Here is a 21,500-nt window from a genome sequence, read left to right on the forward strand (position 1 = left end):
ACCTGCTAGCTCTCTCTCTACCTCTCTCTCTACCTCTCTCTCTACCTGCTAGCTCTCTCTCTCTGTCTACCTCTACCTCTACCTGCTAGCTCTCTCTCTCTACCTCTACCTCTACCTGCTAGTTCTCTCTCTCTACCTCTACCTCTACCTGCTAGCTCTCTCTCTCTCTCTACCTCTCTCTCTCTACCTGCTAGCTCTCTCTCTCTCTCTACCTGCTAGCTCTCTCTCTCTCTGTCTACCTCTCTCTACCTGCTAGCTCTCTCTCTCTCTACCTCTACCTGCTAGCTCTCTCTCTCTACCTCTACCTCTACCTGCTAGCTCTCTCTCTCTACCTCTACCTGCTAGCTCTCTCTCTCTACCTCTACCTCTACCTGCTAGCTCTCTCTCTCTACCTCTACCTCTACCTGCTAGCTCTCTCTCTCTACCTCTACCTCTCTCTCTACCTCTACTGCTACCTCTCTCTCTCTCTACCTCTACTGCTACCTCTCTCTCTCTCTACCTCTACTGCTACCTCTCTCTCTCTCTACCTCTACTGCTACCTCTCTCTCTCTCTACCTCTACCTCTACTGCTACCTCTACCTCTACTGCTACCTCTACCTCTACTGCTACCTGCACCTCTCTCTCTACCTCTCTCTCTCTCTCTCTCTCTCTCTCTCTCTTTCTACCTGCTATCTGTCTCTCTCTCTACCTGCTGTCTCTCTACCTGCTCTCTCTCCCTCTCTCCCTCTCTCTCTCTCTCTCTCTCTCTCTCTCTTTACCTGCTATCTCTCTACCTGCTCTCTCTCTCCCTCTCTCTCTCTCTCTCTCTCTCTCTCTACCTGCTATCTCTCTCTCTACCTGCTATCTCTCTCTCTACCTGCTATCGCTCTCTCTCTGCTCTCTCTCTCTACCTGCTATCTCTCTCTACCTGCTATCTCTCTCTACCTGCTCTCTCTACCTGCTCTCTCTCTACCTGCTCTCTCTCTCTACCTGCTCTCTCTCTCTACCTGCTCTCCCTCTCTCTCTCTCTCTCTCCTCTGTTTTTTGTATCCATCTAATCTCTCTGTTTTGGTCTTTGCATTTATACAGTGGTAACATAGACATAGAACGGCAAAATGGGGTATTGTATAAAACCTGATAAGTTGAAAAGAAAAATATTGTACTATATGAACCTGACCAATCAAACGCTTAGAATCCTATTTTCACATAATGCTGTTATAATTGGAAGGATTATGTATGTTCGTTGTCTAAGGCAGAAATTCTGTCTGCGTCCCAAATGGCACCTTTTTCCCTATATAGTGCACTACGTTTCACCCTATGGGCCCTGATCAAAAGTAGTGCACTATATAGAGAATAGGGTGCCATATAAAATAAATCAAATTACATTTTTATTTGTCACATGAAATGCTTACTTACAAGCCAGTAAGTTACTTAACCAACAATGCAGTTCAAGAAATAGAGTTAAGAAAATATTTACTAAATAAACTAAAGTAAAAAATGGAATAGAAATTAACACAATAAAATAACAATAACAAGGTTATATACAGGGGGTACCGGTACTGAGTCAATGTGCGGGGGTACAGGTTAGTCGTGGTAATTTGAACATGTGGTTAGGGGGTAGAGTGACTATACATAAAGAATAAACAGCGAGTAGCAGCAGTGTAAAAACAAAGTGGAGTTGGGGGGGGTGTCAATGTAAATAGTCCAGGTAGGCATTTGATTCATTGTTCAGTAGTCTTATGGCTTGGAGGTAGAAGCTGTTAAGAAGCCTTTTGGACCTAGACTTGGTGCTCCGGTACATTTAGGACGCACACCTGGATATGGTTGAAATAAGAGTGTAGTGGAGACTCAGTGCTACTATAAAAGATGTCAAATAAAATCGGAATTAGTTACATTTTTTACTCTTGTCAAATGCTAACAATTCTTGCTTGATTTTTGTACTATTTCAACCTGACCATCCACACTCTGAGCCTCCTCCTTTCACATAATGCTGTTATAATTGTAAGGACTATGTGTGTTAGTTGTCAAAGGCAGAAAGATTGCAGTCAGAGTGCAGTATAACTGCAGTATGCTGCAAATACCGCATTCAAAATATATATATATTTTTTTACTACAGTAATTTTGGAGTGTAACTGCAGTTACAGTGCAGTGTAACTGCTGTTCAACTGCAGTACACTGCAGTTATTCTGACTTATTCTTCAATTTCTGAAATCCAAAATACCAGTCGGCTGCAGTTACTGCAATTTTACTTCAGTTTCAATCTTTTTTTTTGTAAGGGAAATGGCAGCCTTTTTCCTATATAGTGCACTACGTTCGACCGTATGGCCATGGTCAAAAGTAGTGCACTATATGGAATAGGGTCCCATTTGGTATATACCCCTGGACATGGTTGAGATAACAGCTTTATGGAGACACAGTGCTACTAGGAAGATCGTTCTCATGTCAACCCAAATACGGATTACTTACATTTTGTACTCTTGTCAATTGCTACAATTCTTGTTTAGATTTAATCAAAAGCAGACTGTTTGAACCAACATGTGATTGACATACAACTGTTTTTGTCTTTATCTCATCAGCACAGTTACTCATTAAGCTTCTCTGCTTCTGTTTCTGTTTTAGTTTAACTTTGTGGGCAAACTGCTGGGTCCACGCGGGAACTCACTAAAGAGACTACAGGAAGACACGCTCACTAAGATGTCCATTCTGGGGAAAGGATCAATGAGAGACAAAGAAAAGGTAACAGCCAAGTCTTTCTCTCCTTCTCTCTAACAATCAAACATTCCTCTTTCTCCCTCTCTGTCTAGTAAAACCCAAGTCCTCTTCTTTTTCTCTCACTCTCTGTCTCTCTATCTCTCTGTTGTTTGTTTCAGGTAAATTGAGGCAGACACCGTCAGTGGAAAGGCATCAATAACCAGCTGAGTCATTGTGTATATGTTCTGTCTTGTTGTGTCTGTGACAGTCTTTCTCCGTCAGTCAGTTTGTCATCATGGGTGATTTGTGACATCGATGATCTTCAGTGTCGTACGCAAAAGCTCCGTTAGATTGTTGTGATCGATTCTCTCTGACGGCACAACTCTGGAACACCTGCTGAACAGATCTGTCATGGAGATGTGCTGAGCTCAGCAGGCTCAGCAGGTTTCAAACACACACGCACGCATGCACGCGCACCCACAGCTCACACACGCAGCTCGGCACGCTTGACACACCTCCTCCACTACCTCACCAGGGAGATCTGTGAGCTGTGATTGACAGCTTGCTCCAGATCCAGCATGAACCTTTACTTTCATAGCTGTGTTCTTATAGCTGCCCCCCTGCAAGCCAGTTGGAGATGGATAAAATCTCAGCCTCAGTGTATGCTTTATGGCTATGTATAGAATTCTCATAGAATTCCTCCAATATCTGTCCAAGGTTTGTCATCGTCAGTTACACAGAGTGTCAGTGAAAGGATCAAAGGAAGGCCACAGAAGCAACAGGCTGTATAAGGCTTTTCTCTTCTCCTTCTCCCTTCTCTTCCTCTGCTTCGGAGTGTGGAGCTGATGGTCCCCCTGACATCCCTGCGCTGTCACCATACTCTTTCAGCCAATATGACGTAGAAGCATTCAGTCTCTGTCCTGTAGGTGCTTTATTGTACGTTCCTTGGGCTGGGTGACGTTTAGGGAGGCGTATGCTTCTGGGTTCAAGGTTGGTGTTATGGAAACGAAGGCTAGTGGAGCTTAAAGTGGATGATGAAATGACATGTTGTTGTTGAATTGGGCTTCCTTGTCCTCTGTCAGTCCTCTCAGTCTGCAAAGAGTCACTACAATACACTGCATCCATGTTGTTGCTGTTGTGGCATCCTCCTATTGTTCAGCACGCATAAGAATGCGTCATCTGCAACAACTAACAGCATACATGTCATGCTCTGAACCAAACTGTCTTTCCTATGGAGTTCCTATGGACTCTCACGTTGTTGTCTCAGGCTTTGTGCCTCTGTTTCTGGGAAGAGAATGGCTGTTTGATAACCAGACTCGCAGTGAGGAATATAAACAGATTCTCTATGAGGAATGTCAACAGAGGGGAGATGCTTGGAGGAGATAGAGGAGGTGACAGCTGTAATCTCATGCCATGGCCTGCTGAGCACATATAGGAAGACAGTGTCTATGTGCTAGAGAGAGAGAGAGAGAGAGAGAGAGAGAGAGAGAGAGAGAGAGAGAGGAGAGAGAGAGAGAGAGAGAGAGGAGAGAGAGAGAGAGAGAGAGAGAGAGAGAGTGTGTGTGTGTGTGTGTGTCATTGATGTCTCTTCGGCAGATCCGTCAGTAGAGGCAGACAGTATGCACAGGGGAGCCTCTTCCTCGTAAAACAGAGATTTATGAGGGAAATTAGCATCTCATTAACATACCACAGGCTTAAAACAAGGTTATTTATAATTACATGACAGACTCTGCCTTGCATGATGTGTTGCAAGATTCCACTTGAGGAAGGAAGTTCTCAATAGCTAGCAGCATAGAGGAACACCACTAGAGAAGAGGTGAGCAGGATTTTGTTCAGAGGAGGAAACTGGGGTGTCTATACACCTTTTGTTTTACTAGACAAGTCAGTTAACACTTCTTTGGGATAGGGGGCGGTATTTTGACGTCCGGATGAAAAGCGTGCCCAAAGTAAACTGCCTGCTACTCAGGCCCAGAAGCTAGGATATGCATATAATTGGTAGATTTGGATAGAAAACACTCTAAAGTTTCTAAAAGCATTAAAATAATATATGTGAATATAACAGAACTGAAATGGCAGGCGAAACCCCGAGGACAAACCATTAAAAAAAAAAAAATCAGCATAACACTGATTTCAATGCCTGGCACTCTTATAATAGGCCGAAATCGTCCCCAATTGCAGTTCCCAGGGCTTCCACTAGATGTCAACAGTCTTTAGAAAGAGTTTCAGGCTGGTTTTTGGAAAAATGAGGGAGAAGTTGTAGTTTTTCTAAGTGGCACCCATTTTGGCTGTAGTGTTTCCAAGTGCATGCCTGAGACAGCGCGTTCTTTTTGTTTACCTCCGATAAAGACAATAACGATTCTCTGTCTTAAATTGTATTGTTTATTTGCGTATTAGGGTACCTAAGGGTTGATTATAAACGTTGATTGACTTATTTGGATAAGTTTATTGGTAACGTTTGGGATTCATTTTGAATGCATTTTGAAGAAGGGAAACCGAGTGGATTATTGACTGAAGTGCGCCAGCTAAACTGAGTTTTTATGGATATAAAAAAGGACTTTATCGAACAAAAGGACCATTTGTAATGTAACTGGGACATTTTGGAGTGCCAACAGAAGAAGATCTTGAAAGGTAAGGCATATATTATATCGCTATTTCTGACTTTCGTGTTGCAACTCCCTGGTTGAAAATGATTTGTTATGCATTTGTGTGCTGGACGCTGTCCTCAGATAATCGCTTAGTTTGCTTTCGCCATAAAGCCTTTTTTAAATCTGACACCTTGGCTGGATTAACAACAAGTTAAGCTTTATTTTGATGTATTGCACTTGTGATTTCATGAAAGTTTAATATTTATAGTAATTTCATTTGAATTTGGCACTCTGCCATTTCACCGGATGTTGGCCAGGTGGGACGCTACCGTCCCACCGATCCCAAATAAGTTTTTTTAAGAAGAAATTCGTATTTACAATGACTGCCTACTTGTAAAGGCCACTCGGTCTAACCCTCCCCGAAACCGGACGACGCTTGGCCAGTTGTGCGCCGCCCTATGGGACTCCTGATCATGGCCGGTTGTGATACAGCCCGGGCTCGAACCCGGGTCTGTAGTGCCACCTCTAGCACTGCCTTAGACTGCTGCACCACTCGGGAAATGTTGTTGGCTGTGCTGTAATTTTACTTAGGGTTTGCTGTCCTATTTTGGCCCTTCAATAATATATTGCCTCTTTCTGTCTGGATGAGATGGCCCTTTGAGATCTATTTTGGTATGTCTCCTATTTACACTATACTGAAATGTACATGTACATGTACAGTATAGAGTGGTGCACTCTTTTATGGCATTAAAGGTTTGATCAGTATTGTGATTGTATTACAATTAGGGCTGTCAAACAATAATAATTCGCAGGATTTGCTGTGTTTAATCTCGAACTTCTGAATTTGCTCAAATTGAGCAGTAATTTCAGATGTTTTATTAAAAAACATTACAAAAATATTGACGTCTTGATTTTGTCCAAAGTAACAGTTAGCAAAATCTGGTAAATTGATAAAGCACAGAGTCTTTAACCTCGCAAGCGTCCCACCTACTCAACAGCCAGTGGAATCCCGTGGCGCGTTATTCAAATACCTTAGAAATGCTATTACTTCAATTTCTCAAACATATGACTATTTTACACCATTTTAAAGACAAAACTCTCGTTAATCTAACCACACTGTCCGATTTCAAAAAGGCTTTACAACGAAAGCAAAACATTAGATTATGTCAGCAGAGTACCCAGCCATAAATAATCAGACACCCATTTTTCAAGCTAGCATATAATGTCACATAAACCCAAACCACAGCTAAATGCAGCACTAACCTTTGATGATCTTCATCAGATGACAATCTTAGGACATTATGTTATACAATACATGCATGTCTGTTCAATCAAGTTCATATTTATATCAAAAACCAGCTTTTTACATTAGCAGGTGACTAGCATGTGACTAGCATTCCCACCGAACACTTCCGGTGAATTTACTAAATTACTCACGATAAACATTCACAAAAAACATAACAATTATTTTAAGAATTATAGATACAGAACTCCTATATGCACTCGCTATGTCCGATTTTAACCTCAATGTCAACTTGTTTTGACATCCCACTGTTGTTTTTAGCTGTACAGATTGTTTGGATTGTTCATTATATTCTGAATGCTTTCGGACAATGCGATTAATCACAATAAAAAAAAATGTGTGCACTTAAATTTCAAAAAGTGAACTAGAGTTAACTGATTAATAAGTCTGACAGCCCTAAATATAGTACATTTAAATTCAATAATCAAGTCAAACAGATTTGCTGGATCAGTCTTGCTGATCCTGTGTGGATTAAATAAACTGTGAGGAGTAATTGAGGTGACATTATAATAGGCCGAGTTAAAGCACGTTCTGACAACTTCTGGTGTAAAAAGGGCTTTATAAATACATTTGATTGTTTTTTGTTCCACCAGGAGGAAGAGCTACGGAAGAGTGGAGAAGCCAAATATCAGCACCTGAACGAGGACCTCCATGTCCTCATAGAAGTGTTCGCTCCCCCTGCAGAGGCCTACAATAGGATGGGTCATGCACTGGAGGAGATCAAGAAGTTCCTCATACCTGTACGTACTGACACCTACACACACATTATAGTTACCCTGTTCTCTTTCTATTTCATCCAACATATGAACAAACTATATCAGCTAGCTAGTCAATCAATCAATCAAATGTATTTATTTAAGCCCTTTTTACATCAGCGGAGGTCACAAAGTACTGTACAGAAACCCAGCCTAAAACCCCAAACAGCAAGCAATGCAGATGTACATCAGCTATTCTGCTTCTTTGTGCAACATATGATTATACTCTGTGTCTGTGTCCACATTGAACACCCAGATAGTACAGTAAAGGTTATACAGGAAGTAGCAAGTGGCAGAAGTCTGGTCCAGTCCAGTCACAATCCCTCTGCTTGTACCAGTCAGCCAGCTGAAGTAGTTGAACCAGTATCCCACTCTGTCTGATTGGATGCACGTCCCTCTGAGGGAAGGGAAGCCATGGGGATAACTGACTAAGCTGAATAAGAGAGTAACACAGTCAGACAGGAAGCACTCAGCACAGCCTAACCCTCTCTGGGACTCCCGTGCATCACGTTTATTTACTCTTACTCCATGTATTATGGATGTGACTGATCTGTCCCATGCTATTATGGAAGAGTAGTAGGATTTCTGTCACGCCCTGACCATAGAGAGCCCTTGGTTCTCTAGGTGTAGTAGGTCAGGGTGTGACTAGGGGGTGTTCTAGTTTATAATTTCTATGTTGGTGTTTTGTATGGTTCCCAATTAGAGGCAGCTAGGAATCGTTGCCTCTAATTGTGGATCATATTTAGGTAGCCATTTCTCCCACTTGTGTCCCACAAGGTCCTGTGTGGCTCAGTTGGTAGAGCATGGTGTTTGCAATGCCAGGGTTGTGGTTTCGATTCCCACGGGGGACCAGTACGGAAAGAGAAATGTATGAAATGTATGCATTCACTACTGTAAGTTGCTCTGGATAAGAGTGTCTGCTAAATGACAAAAAAAAAAAAAAAGTTTGTTGGATATTGTTTGGTTTTGTGCTTGTTGCACCACGTAGTCACGTTTTGTTGCTTGTTCATTGTTTTGTTGAAGAAGTTTCACTGTAATTTAATATGTTGAACTCAATACACGCTGCGCCTTGGTCCGTTTCTTACAAAAACCGTGACAATCTCTCCAACCCTTGTTGATATGTTTGATCGTTCCAGTCTCACTCCGAGCCATGATGATTTATTTCCGGTCATGAATGACGTCTTTAAATTTCCCTTACAAACACACGGAGATGTGTTGATATGGAGGAGACACAAGACAATCGTCTCCATGGCAGCATGATTAAACGCTGATTTCCATATTAATTGCTACGTTCCATTGAGTGGTGAATACAACTGTGTGTGATGATAAAGCGCACACACACACACACACACACACACACACACACACACACACACACACACACACACACACACACACACACACACACATACATACACACACACACACACACACAGAGAGAGCGAGAGACGATTGTGTGTGACGATAAAAAGCCAAATGGGGTTCCTGGGTTTTATCAACGGGGGATCAGGAGTGTGTTGCTCTGCCTGAGGAGCAGTGGTCACATGAGCATCATGACACGCATGAGCGCATGCACACCCACCCACCCACATACACACCCACCCACATACACACACCCACCCACCAACCACCCACATACACACACACACCCACCCACCCACCCACATACACACACCCACCCACCCACATACACACACCCACCCACATACACACACCCACCCACCCACCCACATACACACACCCACCCACCCACATACACACAAGCAGGCGCGCGCCTGCACACCCAACCACCCACATACACACAGGCAGGTGCGCGCCTGCCCACACACCCACCCACATACACACAGGCAGGCGCGCGCCTGCCCACACACCACACACACGCACACTGCTTGGTCACAGAAGCACTGTATAGTACATTAATTAGACATTCCTACAGGGCTGTAACCCTGGAGATAAAGGACGCCATTTAATATGCTGTAATTAAAAGGGTATGTGTGTTTGTGTGTGTGTGTGTGTGTGTGTGTGTGTGTGTGTGTGTGTGTGTGTGTGTGTGTGTGTGTGTGTGTGTGTGTGTGTGTGTGTGTGCAGGATTACAATGATGAGATCCGACAGGCGCAGCTGCAGGAGCTGACGTACCTGAATGGTGGCTCGGAGGATGCCAAGGTGCCAGCGGTGAGGGGCAAGCTGCCTGTAGCACGGGGTAGAGGGACACCTGCCCCAGGACCCATCAGGTACCTACTGCCAACGTGTGTGTGGGGGGGGGGATACACCATCTGACCCAAATGATACACAATACAACTTTGAGAACTATTGACATTCAAATAAATGTTGGTATGCATCTGTCCTGCTGTATTCTCTTCATGATGTAACTCCCCAGATAACTTAGAATAATACTCAAACAGTAATCTCCATTATAATACTTTATAGTACGCACGTTGTGTGGCTCTCAAGCGTTCTTCTAAATGCAAAGTATATTTGTGTTTATAAAAGGAAACATCAGATGAAGAGATAAATCAGGTCACAGAGAAGGGATGTGTGTGTGTTAGTGTGTGTGTGTGTGTGTGTGTAGATGTTTGTATTGCTCTGAGAGGGATAATAATTGGATCTGTTTTAAATTAGACAGTAAATAGCATTTAGCATGCCTAATGTAGGTGAGAGAAGAAAGAACAACTAGAGGCAGTGTTGTGTACAGTAAGTCAGATGCATAAACCATATACTCACTACCTGTAATGTGATTATGTCTGAATTGCAGAGGTATCTTGCTGACAGTCTATTGGTCCACTTTAGCCATAGGGCTCTGGTCAAAAACAGTGCACTATATAGAGTGCTATTTGAGACGCTACCTAAAATTCCCTGCTTGTCCTGTGTGGTAGGAGTCGAGGAGGTGTGCCCCCTCCCCACGCAGCCGTCCCCCCTGGAGCAGCACCGAGAGGGGCACCCACCAGCCGGGTACCATCCGCCCGAGGGAGGGGTGTGCCAGCACAAAGAACACGGGGGGCTCCCCCGCCCGCGGGGTACAGACCTCCGCCACCTGCAGTACAAGACACTTATGGGGAATATGTGAGTATTTACACAGTAAGAGGGAAACGTGTTCATGCATGTACACTGGCACACACACACACACACACACACACACACACACACACACACACACACACACACACACACACACACACACATTGTGTCTGCATACAGGTACATCCTCCTGATATTATCAAAACTGAGAAGGGATTTTACTGGTAGTTTACCTGTTGTTTCTGGAGGGAGCCCATATGAACAGCTGGCAGCGATAGAATATATTAACTTCAGAGTCAGACCCTTTGGACACATGCCAAGGAGGACTCCCTCCTTCCGTCTACCTCCCACCTTACTGTCACAGCAGGTCCTCAGGGACGCTGCACCAACCCAGCATGTTTAGTAGTGAGGATGCCGGGAAGAGAGGAGGGGTAGGAGAGGACAAGTGCCCTGCCAGTCCATAGCTAAACACATCTGACAGGTTTATATGGAGGTCTGCAGTTAAAATGGGTGGAGGTCGTAGAGAATGACTGGTAAAGAGCCTCGGTTGGACCATCTGCTTCACATCATTGTCACGGTGGTAAACTGGCTCCGCAGACAGACACACACCTGCACCTGGGGATCCGGGAGAGAGAGCACTGCAGACATCTGGCTGATGATAAATCTTCACCATATCGCTGTGAATTACAGACTGAATGAGCTCCACTACTCTTCATTGTTGTAGCGGGTTGGTGGTACACACAACTACTGTTCTGTTGTTGTCACCATCGAGTGATGCTAACAAATAGTTTCTTGTAGTTTTCTATTAAATTACTGCTGAGGAGGAGATGCATTTCTTGCTCATACTTGATGCCTCATTCTTCCAGTTTTTTCCAGCCAAAGGACTTGAAGCCATGTTCTGTTTATCCAGCATGTTTTAGAGAAGTTAACATTACAATATATCACCTACTGCAGGTGTCCCCAATTACATTCAGCCGCGGGCCTATTTTTTCTTGAGTGGAAGGTCGGGGGGCCGGAACATAGTTATAAATCATTTGTGGACTACAGACTGACCTCAAGAAGCCCAAACAGATATAGTATTTGACAAAAACAGAATCATTTAAAACCTTGATTAGGTTGTGATACAATCACATATACCTCTCAATTGATTAGGGATATGCGTGTCTCCTTACAAGGACAATATCTAGATACATGGGCTCCGATATGATACAGGAACAATACTTTTAGTTTGAAACGATTCGGTGCAATTTGTTAACATTAGCATACTACATATAGCTACATATTGAACTTCCATCCTCTCAGGCCAGGGGTACAATGTATGAATTTATGGCTGGATCAAAATTGCCGTTATAATCATTGGCTAGTACGGAGAATTAAGTAAAACCAGATGTATGAAAAATCCCTAGCGCCATCCATGGCTAATTTAGGAAAGGGACACTTTTAGCTAGCTAGCTAGCCACTGGAGGACAACACAATGAGATGCAACAATTCAAGTTGTTTATGTTAGTTATATATTGCTCTCAATGTGATGTGATTGGAGTGAAGCCAAACCCAAACTGGCTTCCCATGATACTTTTTTTTGGTACGCGAGGACCATTCATAGTTGAGCTCACTCAGTTTATCTAAACGCTGATTGGCTATTAGTTGAAACTTTTTTTATCAAGGGAGGCCAAATGCTTGCTGGCTTCCCTTGCGTTCAATGGTACGGGTGGCAACAATGTTATACTCTTTTTGACCAGACAGCATCAGATAGATGGGCTACACATACAGAGACAGAGGGGCACTGTTTTGCTCGCTCCGATGCTTTCTCCGATGAGATACATTCAGCCTCTTGGGAATTGTAAGACAATACATTCAGCCTCTTGGGAATTGTAAGACAGAGATGTTTTTTTTGTGTGTAAAACACCATTTCCTACAACCCACAATGACCCAGCAAATTTCATTGGTTGTCCCTCAATTAATTAAGCCGATGATTTAATATTGCATATCCCTTTTACAAACATCTGAATGCTGAAGGTGACACGCTGTAGCCTACTGTCACGTCCTGGCCAGTATATAAGGTTAATTGTTTTGTAGTTTGGTCAGGGCGTGACAGAGGGTATTTGTTTTATGTGGTTCGGGGTGGTGTGTTTGTGTAAAGGGTGTTTGATTTAGTATGTCCGGGTTTTGGTTTATGTCTAGGTAGTTCTATGTGGAGTCTAGTATGTCTGTTTCTATGTCTGGTGAATTGGTGTTGGGACTCTCAGTTGAAGGCAGGTGTTTTCTATCTGCCTTTGATTGAGAGTCTCATAAATGAGGGTGTGTTTGTGTTTGTGTTTTGTGGGTGATTGTTCTGTGTTCAGCCCTAGGCTTTGCCAGACTGTTAGTTGTTCGTTTGTTCTAGTGGTTTTGTTATTTTGTATTCAGTGGTTTTTGTAAGTGAATAAATCTAAATATGAGCATACACGTACCTGCTGCATTTTGGTCCTCATTCCCCGACGACAACCGTGACAGAATCACCCACCACCAAAGGACCAAGCAGCAGAGGAAGGAGCGGAGGATTTTCGAAGAGGACAAACGAGAGAGATGGACTTGGGAGGAGATCTTGGAGGGAGAAGGCTCCTACACTTGGGAGGAGATCCAAGCAGGGAAAGATCGCCTTCCTTGGAAACAGGTGGTACGCGAGAGAGAGGATAGGAGTAAGGCTGGTATGGACCGGGAACGTTTCCGAGGGACAAGACTGGCGTTGAAGCACGAGAGGCACCCCCAAGAAAATTTTGGGGGGGGGCACACGGGTAGTTTGGCTAGGCGAAGGAAGAGCCGGAAGCCAGCTACCCGTGGTTATATGGAGGAGCGTATGAGGTGGGGAGCGCCATGTTTCGCTGAGAAGCGCAATATCTCACCCATACGCACGCACAGTCCGGTGCGAGTTATTCCAGCCCCTCGCAGGTGCCGTGCTAGAGCGGGCATCCAGCCTGGTAGGAGGATGCCTGCGCAGCGCATCTGGTCGCCGGTACGCCTCCGAGGACCAGGCTACCCAACTCCCGCTCTACGCACGGCTACCATCAAGCCCCTGCACAGCCCAGTCTGCCCTGTACGAGCACTCCGCTCGTGCAGGGCTACTAGTTCCATCGAGCCAAGGCGGGTTGTGCAGGAGGTAAGATCTAGACCGGCTGTGCGCCTCCATAGCCCTGGGTTTCCAGCTCCTGTCTCTCGTGCGGACCCGGAAGTGCGTCCACCCAGTCCGACTCGTCCTGTTCCCGCTCCCCGCACTAAACGGCAAGTGCGTAAACCCAGCCTCGCCAGTCAACAGTCGTCGGAGCTGCCCGCCAGTCAACAGTCGTCGGAGCTGCCCGCCAGTCAACAGTCGGAGCTGCCCGCCAGTCAACAGTCGTCGGCGCTGCCCGCCAGTCAACAGTCGTCGGAGCTGCCCGCCAGTCAACAGTCGTCGGAGCTGCCCGCCAGTCAACAGTCGTCGGAGCTGCCCGCCAGTCAACAGTCGTCGGAGCTGCCCGCCAGTCAACAGTCAACAGTCGTCTGAGCTGCCCGCCAGTCCAACAGTCGTCGGAGCTGCCCGCCAGTCAACAGTCGTCGGAGCTGCCCGCCAGTCAACAGTCGCGGAGCTGCCGCCAGTCAACAGTCGTCAGGAGCTGCCCGCCCAGTCCACTGCCGGAGTGGTCAGACTGCGCTGAACTGCCGGAGTGGTCAGACTGCGCTGAACTGCCGGAGTTGAGGTCAGACTGCGCTGAACTGCCGGAGTGGCCAGACTTGCGCTGAACTGACCGGAGTGGCCATACTGCGCTGAACTGCCGGAGTAGGCCAGACTGCGCTGAACTGCCGGAGTAGGCCAGACTGCGCTGAACTGCCGGAGTGGCCAGACTGCGCTGAACTAGCCGGAGTGGCCAGACTGCGCTGAACTGCCGGAGTGGCCAGACTGCGCTGAACTGCCGGAGTGGCCAGACTGCCCTGAACTGCCGGAGTGGCCAGACTGCCCTGAACTGCCGGAGTGTCCAGACTGCCCTGAACTGCCGGAGTGGCCAGACTGCCCTGAATGCCGGAGTGGCCAGTCTGCCCTGAACTGCCGGAGTGGCCAGTCTGCCCTGAACTGCCGGAGTGGCCAGACTGCCCTGAACTGCCGGAGTGGCCAGACTGCCCTGAACTGCCGGAGTGGCCAGACTGCCCTGAACTGCCGGAGTGGCCAGACTGCCCTGAACTGCCGGAGTGGCCAGACTGCCCTGACCTGCCGGAGTGGCCAGACTGCCCTGACCTGCCGGAGTGGCCAGTCTGCCCTGACCTGCCGGAGTGGCCAGTCTGCCCTGACCTGCCGGAGTGGCCAGTCTGCCCTGACCTGCCGGAGTGGCCAGTCTGCCCTGACCTGCCGGAGTGGCCAGTCTGCCCTGACCTGCCGGAGTGGCCAGACTGCCCTGACCGTCCCGAGCTGACAGACTGCCCAGACCGCCCCGAGCTGACAGACTGCCCAGACCGCCCCGAGCTGACAGACTGCCCAGACCGCCCCGAGCTGACAGACTGCCCAGACCGCCCCGAGCTGACAGACTGCCCAGACCGCCCCGAGCTGACAGACTGCCCCGAGCTGACAGACTGCCCAGACAGCCCCGAACCGCCAGACTGCCCAGACTGCCTGGAACGGCCAGAACCTGAGCCGCCTCCAATATAGGTGGGTTGGGGAGGGGGGGTGTAGCACAGTGCCGTCGTTGACGGCAGCCACCCTCCCTTCCCTCCCTTTAGAAAGGGGGAATTTTTCTTTTGGGTATTGTTTGGGGGTATTTATATTTTTTTTGTGTTAAGGTGCTTCTGGGGTAGCACCTTTAAGGGGGGGGTACTGTCACGTCCTGGCCAGTATATAAGGTTAATTGTTTTGTAGTTTGGTCAGGGCGTGACAGAGGGTATTTGTTTTATGTGGTTCGGGGTGGTGTGTTTGTGTAAAGGGTGTTTGATTTAGTATGTCCGGGTTTTGGTTTATGTCTAGGTAGTTCTATGTGGAGTCTAGTATGTCTGTTTCTATGTCTGGTGAATTGGTGTTGGGACTCTCAGTTGAAGGCAGGTGTTTTCTATCTGCCTTTGATTGAGAGTCTCATAAATGAGGGTGTGTTTGTGTTTGTGTTTTGTGGGTGATTGTTCTGTGTTCAGCCCTAGGCTTTGCCAGACTGTTAGTTGTTCGTTTGTTCTAGTGGTTTTGTTATTTTGTATTCAGTGGTTTTTGTAAGTGAATAAATCTAAATATGAGCATACACGTACCTGCTGCATTTTGGTCCTCATTCCCCGACGACAACCGTGACACCTACGAATATTAAAACGGGGATAGGGTAGGTCTACCTCTCATTGGTGCGAGCAGCTGCTTCTCCCGCACTGTGCACACAATTATCTGACTTGTAGATCAATGTCATACTCGGTTGCATGCACAAAGTTCGATAGGCTGAAGGAGAGGATAAACCGATTCAATCAGAACAGATTAGAGGTATTTTCAGGATAAGGCAGAAACAGATAAAATGAGTAAAAAACTTTAGTGAACCGGCAATTTGTAACATTTTAATCGGTTTTCTTACCAATGCATGCTTCATTTGGATCGATTTGGGCTCCCGGGTGGGCAAATAAATTCACCGTGGACCGAATTTGGTCCGTGGGCCACCTATTGGGAAACCCTGACCTACTGTATTGAGCATTCTGGAGTTAGGATGTTTTTGTTTTGGTAATTCAATTACTTTCAGAATTCAGTGGCTTTACTGTGCCTCTCTCTTATATCGGTGATTCGATAATAACAGTAAGTAGCGATATCAGATTATTGGCGAATCTAATTTGTATTAAACTAAATTATGAATGAGATTATTTGCCTAGCAGTCTGATTACACAATACAGTAATTGCATCTAAATCTCATTCCAGATATTTCATAGGCCACGCAAACACGCACACAAACACACTCGTGCAAGCACAAACACACACACATACACTCACAAGGCCATAAGGAACCTTTTACCGACCTGCCTTTCAGCCCATTGGCCAGGAATTAGTACTAATAGGATTGTGATTATTCTGCCTGTTACCCATTTCTTAACATTCACTAGGAATCAGAACTACTTGTCATTTCAATTTGGGCTGATAATGAAAAAGGTGTGGATAAAGAACGTATTTTGGTATTTGATTACGATCCCCATTAGCTGTTGCAAAAGCAGCAGCTACTCTTCCTGGGGTCCACACAAAACATGAAAAATGACATAATAGAACAGCTCAAGGACAGAACTACATACATTTTTAAAAAGGCACACGTAGCCTACATACAGTTGAAGTCAGACGTTTCCATACACCTTAGCCAAATACATATAAACTCAGTTTTTCACAATTCCTGACATTTAATCCTAGTAGAAAATTCCTTGTCTTAGGTCAGTTAGGATCACCACTTTATTTTAAGAATGTGAAATGTCAGAATAATAGTAGAGAGAATGATTTATTTCAGCTTTTATTTCTTTCATCACATTCTCAGTGGGTCAGAAGTTTACATACACTCAATTAGTATTTGGTAGCATTGCCTTCAAATTGTTTAACTTGGGTCAAATGTTTTGGGTAGCCTTCCACAAGCTTCCCACAATAAGTTGGGTGAATTTTGGCCCATTCCTCCTGACAAAGGTGGTGTAAGTGAGTCAGATTTGTAGGCCTCCTTGCTCGCACACACTTTTTCAGTTCTGCCCACAAATTTTCTATGGGATTGAGGTCAGGGATTTGTGATGGCCACTCCAATACCTTGACTTTGTTGTCCTTAAGCCATTTTGCCACAACTTTGGAAGTATGCTTGGGGTCATTGTCCATTTGGAAGACTCATTTGCGACCAAGCTTTAACTTCCTGACTGATGTCTTGAGATGTTGCTTCAGTATATCCACATCAGTTTCCGTCCTCATGATGCCATCTATTTTGTGAAGTGCACCAGTCCCTCCTGCAGCAAAGCACCCCCACAACATGATGCTGCCACCCCCGTGCTTCACGGTTGGCATGGTTTTCTTCGGCTTGCAAGCCTCCCCCTTTTTCCTCCAAACATAATGATGGTCATTAGGGCCAAACAGTTCTATTTTTGTTTCATCTGACCAGAGGACATTTCTCTGAAAAGTACGATCTTTGTCCCCATGTGCAGTTGCAAACCGTAGTCTGGCTTTTTTATTGCGGTTTTGGAGCAGAGGCTTCTTCCTTGCTGAGCGGCCTTTAAGGTTATGTCGATAGGACTCGTTTTACTGTGGATTTAGATACTTTTGTACCTGTTTCCTCCAGCATCTTCACAAGGTCCTTTGCTGTTGTTCTGGGATTGATTTGCACTTTTCGCACCAAAGTACATTCATATCTAGGAGACAGAGTGGTGTGGTGGCTGCGTGGTCCCATGGTGTTTATACTTGCGTACTATTGTACAGATGAACATGATACCTTCAGGCATTTGTAAATTGCTCCCAAAGATGTACCAGACTTGTGGAGGTCTACCATTTTTTTCTGAGGTCTTGACTGATTTCTTTAGATTTTCCCATGATGTCAAGCAAAGAGGCACTGAGTTTGAAAGTAGGCCTTGAAATACATCCACAGGTACACCTCCAATTGACTCAAATGATGTCAATTAGCCTATCAGAAGCTTCTAAAGCCATGACATCATTTTCTGGAATTTTCCAAGCTGTTTAAAGGCACAGTCAACTCAGTGTATGTAAACTTCTGACCCACTGGAATTGTGGTACAGTGAATTTTAAGTGAAATAATCTATCTGTAAACATTTGTTGAAAAAATGACTTGTGTCATGCAGAAAGTAGATGTCCTAACCGACTTGCCAAACTATAGTTTGTGAAGAAGACATTTGTGGAGTGGTTGAATAACAAGTTTTAATGACTCCAACCTAGGTGTATGTAAACTTCTGACTTCAACTGTATCAATGCATGCACACAAACTATCTAAGTCAAAAGGGGAGAGGCGTTGTGCCACGAGGTGTTGCTTTATCTGTTTTTTGAAACCAGGTTTGCTGTTTATTTCAGCAATATGAGATGGAGGGAAGTTCCATGCAATAAGGCTCTATATAATACTGTACGTTTTCTTGAATTTGTTCTGGATTTGGGGACTATTTAAAAGACCCCTAGTGGCATGTCTGGTGGGATAAGTGTGTGTGTCAGAGCTGTGTGTAAGTTGACTATGCAAACAATTTGGGATTTTCAACACAATGATGTTTCTTACAAAAAGAAGAAGTGATGCAGTCGGTCTCTCCTCAACTCTTAGCCAAGAGAGACTGGCATGCATAGTATTTATATCAGCCCTCTGATTACAATGAAGAGCAAAACATGCCACTTTGTTCTGGGCCAGCTGCAGCTTTACTAGGTCTTTCCTTGCAGCACTGGACCACACGACTGGACATTAATCAAGATTAGACAAAACTGGAGCCTGCAGAACTTGCTTTTTGGAGTGTGGTGTCAAAAAAGCAGAGATCTCTTTATTACGGCTAGACCTCCCCATATTTGCAACCATTGAATCTATATGTTTTGACCATGACAGTTTACAATCTAAGGTAACGCCAAGTAATTTAGTCTCCTCAACTTGTTAAACAGCCACACCATTCATTACCAATTTCAGATGAGGTCTAGCACTTAAGGAATGATTTGTATCAAATGCAATGCTCTTAGTTTTAGAGATGTTCAGGACCAGTTTATTACTGGCCACCCATTCCAAAACAGACTGCAACTTTTTGTTAAGGGTTTCAGTGACTTCATTAGCTGTGGTTGCTGATGCGTATACGGTTGAATCATCAGCATACTTGGACACACATGCTTTGTTTAATGCCAGTGCAGGGCATTGGTAAAAATATAAAAGAGTATAGGGCCTAGAGAGCTGGCCTGCAGTACACCACACTTTACATGTTTGAAATTAGAGACGCTTCCATTAAAGAAAACCCTTTGAGTTCTATTAGATAGATAGCTCTGAATCCACAATATGGCAGAGGTTGAAAAGCCATAGCATTTAAGATTTTTCAACAACTGGTTATGGTCAATAATATCAAAGGCTGCACTGAAATCTAACAGTACAGCTCCCACAATATTCTTATTATCAATTTCTTTCAACCAATCATCAGTCATTTGTATCAGTGCAGTACATGATGAGTGCCCTTCTCTATAAGCATGCTGAAAGTCTGTTGTTAATTTGTTTACAGAGAAATAGCATTGTATTTGGTCAAACACCATTTTTTCCAACAGTTTGCTAAGAGCTGGCAGCAAGTTTATAGGTCTGCTGTTAGAACCAGTAAAGGCAGCTTTACCACTCTTGGGTAGCTTGTGGTAGCTTGTGAGGAGACAGACAGTGAATGGTGTCTGAAGGGATAGCACACCGTGTAGTGTAGGGAGAGTCACAGACAGAGAGGGGAGAGCTTTCTTGTTAAACAGTGAAGTAATTTCCAGGGTGATGCCTGGTGATGGAAATACTTCTACAAGCTCATATCTCATACCGTCCTCACTTCCTGTCCATGCAGTGTGGTGCAGGCCTTGGTCACATCACATGACTCGGACTCAAACACATGAGTTCCATCTGAGAGCGGAGAGTGTCTGCATTCCATTCCTTGTTAAAATTGTGCACTATACATGTGAAAGAGGCTTTTTGGGACTTAAGTAGTGTGTCATGTTAAGCAGACAAACACTTACAGTGCCTTCAGAAAGTATTCATACCCCTTGACTTTTTCCACATTTCCAAATTGTATTGTGTTACAGCCTGATACTGGGCCATATGCACGACTCTCTGTAGCGCCTTGTGGTCGGATGCCAAACAGTTGCCATACCAAGCGGGGATGTAACCAGCCAAGATGCTCTGAATGGTGCAGCTGTAGAACTTTTTGAGGATCTGAGGACCAATGCTGAATCTTTTCAGCCTCCTGAGGGGGAAGAGGTGTTGTCGTGCTCTCTTCACAACTGTGTTGATGTGTGTGGACCATGACAGTTCCTTAGTGATGTGGACACTGAGGAACTTGAAGCTCTCGACCTGTTCCACAATACACCCAGTCACTACAAAGATACAGGCGTCCTTCCTAACTCAGTTACCGGAGAGGAAGGAAACTGCTCAGGGATTTCACCATGAGGCCAATGGTGACTGAACAGTTACAGAGTTTAATGTCTGTAATAAAAGAAAACTTGGGATGGACCAACAACATTGTAGTTACTCCACAATATTAACCTAAATTACAGAGTGAAACATGCATCCTGTTTGCAATATGGCACTAAAGTAATACTGCCAAAGTTTGCAAATAAATTAACTTTTTGTCCTGAATACAAAGTGTTATATTTGGGGCCAATCCAACACAACACATCACTGAGTCCAAGTCTTCTTATTTTCAAGCATGGTGGGGCCTGCGTAATGTTATGGGTATGCTTGTCGTCGGCAAGGACTAGGGAGTTTTTTTAGGATACAAATCCTAAAGGAAAACTTGGTTCAGTCTGCTTTCCAACAGAGACTGGGAGACAAGTTCACCTTTCAGCAGGACAATAACCTAAAACACAAGGCCAAATATACACTGGAGTTGCTTACCAAAACAACATTGAATGTTCCTAAGTGGCGTAGTCACAGTTTTAACTTAAATCGGCTTGAAAATCTATGTCAAGACTTGAAATGACTGTCTCGCAATGATCAACAATCAACTTGACAGAGCTTGAAGATTTTTTGAAAGAATAATGGGCAAATATTGTACAACCAAGGTGTGCAAAGTTCTTAGAGACTTACCCAGAAAGACTCACAGCTATACATGTATTGACTCAGGGGGTTGATTACTTATGTAATCAAGATATACTCGTGTTTTATTTTCTATTCTTAAAAAAAAACAAAAAATAATAATTCTTCCACTTTGTGTAGATCATTGACAAAAAAATGACAATTAAATATATTTTAATCCCACTTTGTAGCACAACAAAATGTGTAAAAAGTGAATACCTTCTGAAGGCGCTGTACAACCAACAGAATGGCTAAAAACCACATCTGGTAGAATAAGATAAACGAACAGCATGATCCCTTTGGGTGGTGAGGGGCAGAGCAGTGTGTAAGTGTGTGTGTGTGTGTGTGTGTGTGTGTGTGTGTGTGTGTGTGTGTGTGTGTGTGTGTGTGTGTGTGTTGCGCAATACAAGTGGGTTAGTTTTGTTTATGATAATTCCCCCAGACTATTCTCCTCTATGCTGTATGTTAGGAGCCA

At 44.7% G+C, this 21,500-nt stretch overlaps 1 protein-coding gene across 2 annotated transcripts in view; it reads left to right on the plus strand.

Moving 5' to 3' along the window:
- Positions 1-21,500, plus strand: part of LOC115173725 (KH domain-containing, RNA-binding, signal transduction-associated protein 3-like) — a 155,213-nt gene that overhangs the window by 99,484 nt on the left and 34,229 nt on the right. For both annotated transcript variants that reach the window (XM_029732071.1, XM_029732072.1), the window contains exons 3-6: positions 2,599-2,715; positions 7,152-7,298; positions 9,402-9,544; positions 10,187-10,373. In XM_029732071.1, the coding sequence (XP_029587931.1) occupies positions 2,599-2,715; positions 7,152-7,298; positions 9,402-9,544; positions 10,187-10,373 (594 nt within the window). The remainder of the gene's footprint in view (positions 1-2,598; positions 2,716-7,151; positions 7,299-9,401; positions 9,545-10,186; positions 10,374-21,500) is intronic.

This window comes from Salmo trutta, chromosome 34 (assembly GCF_901001165.1).
Source record: "Salmo trutta chromosome 34, fSalTru1.1, whole genome shotgun sequence".
NCBI classification, from domain to species: Eukaryota; Metazoa; Chordata; class Actinopteri; order Salmoniformes; family Salmonidae; genus Salmo; species Salmo trutta.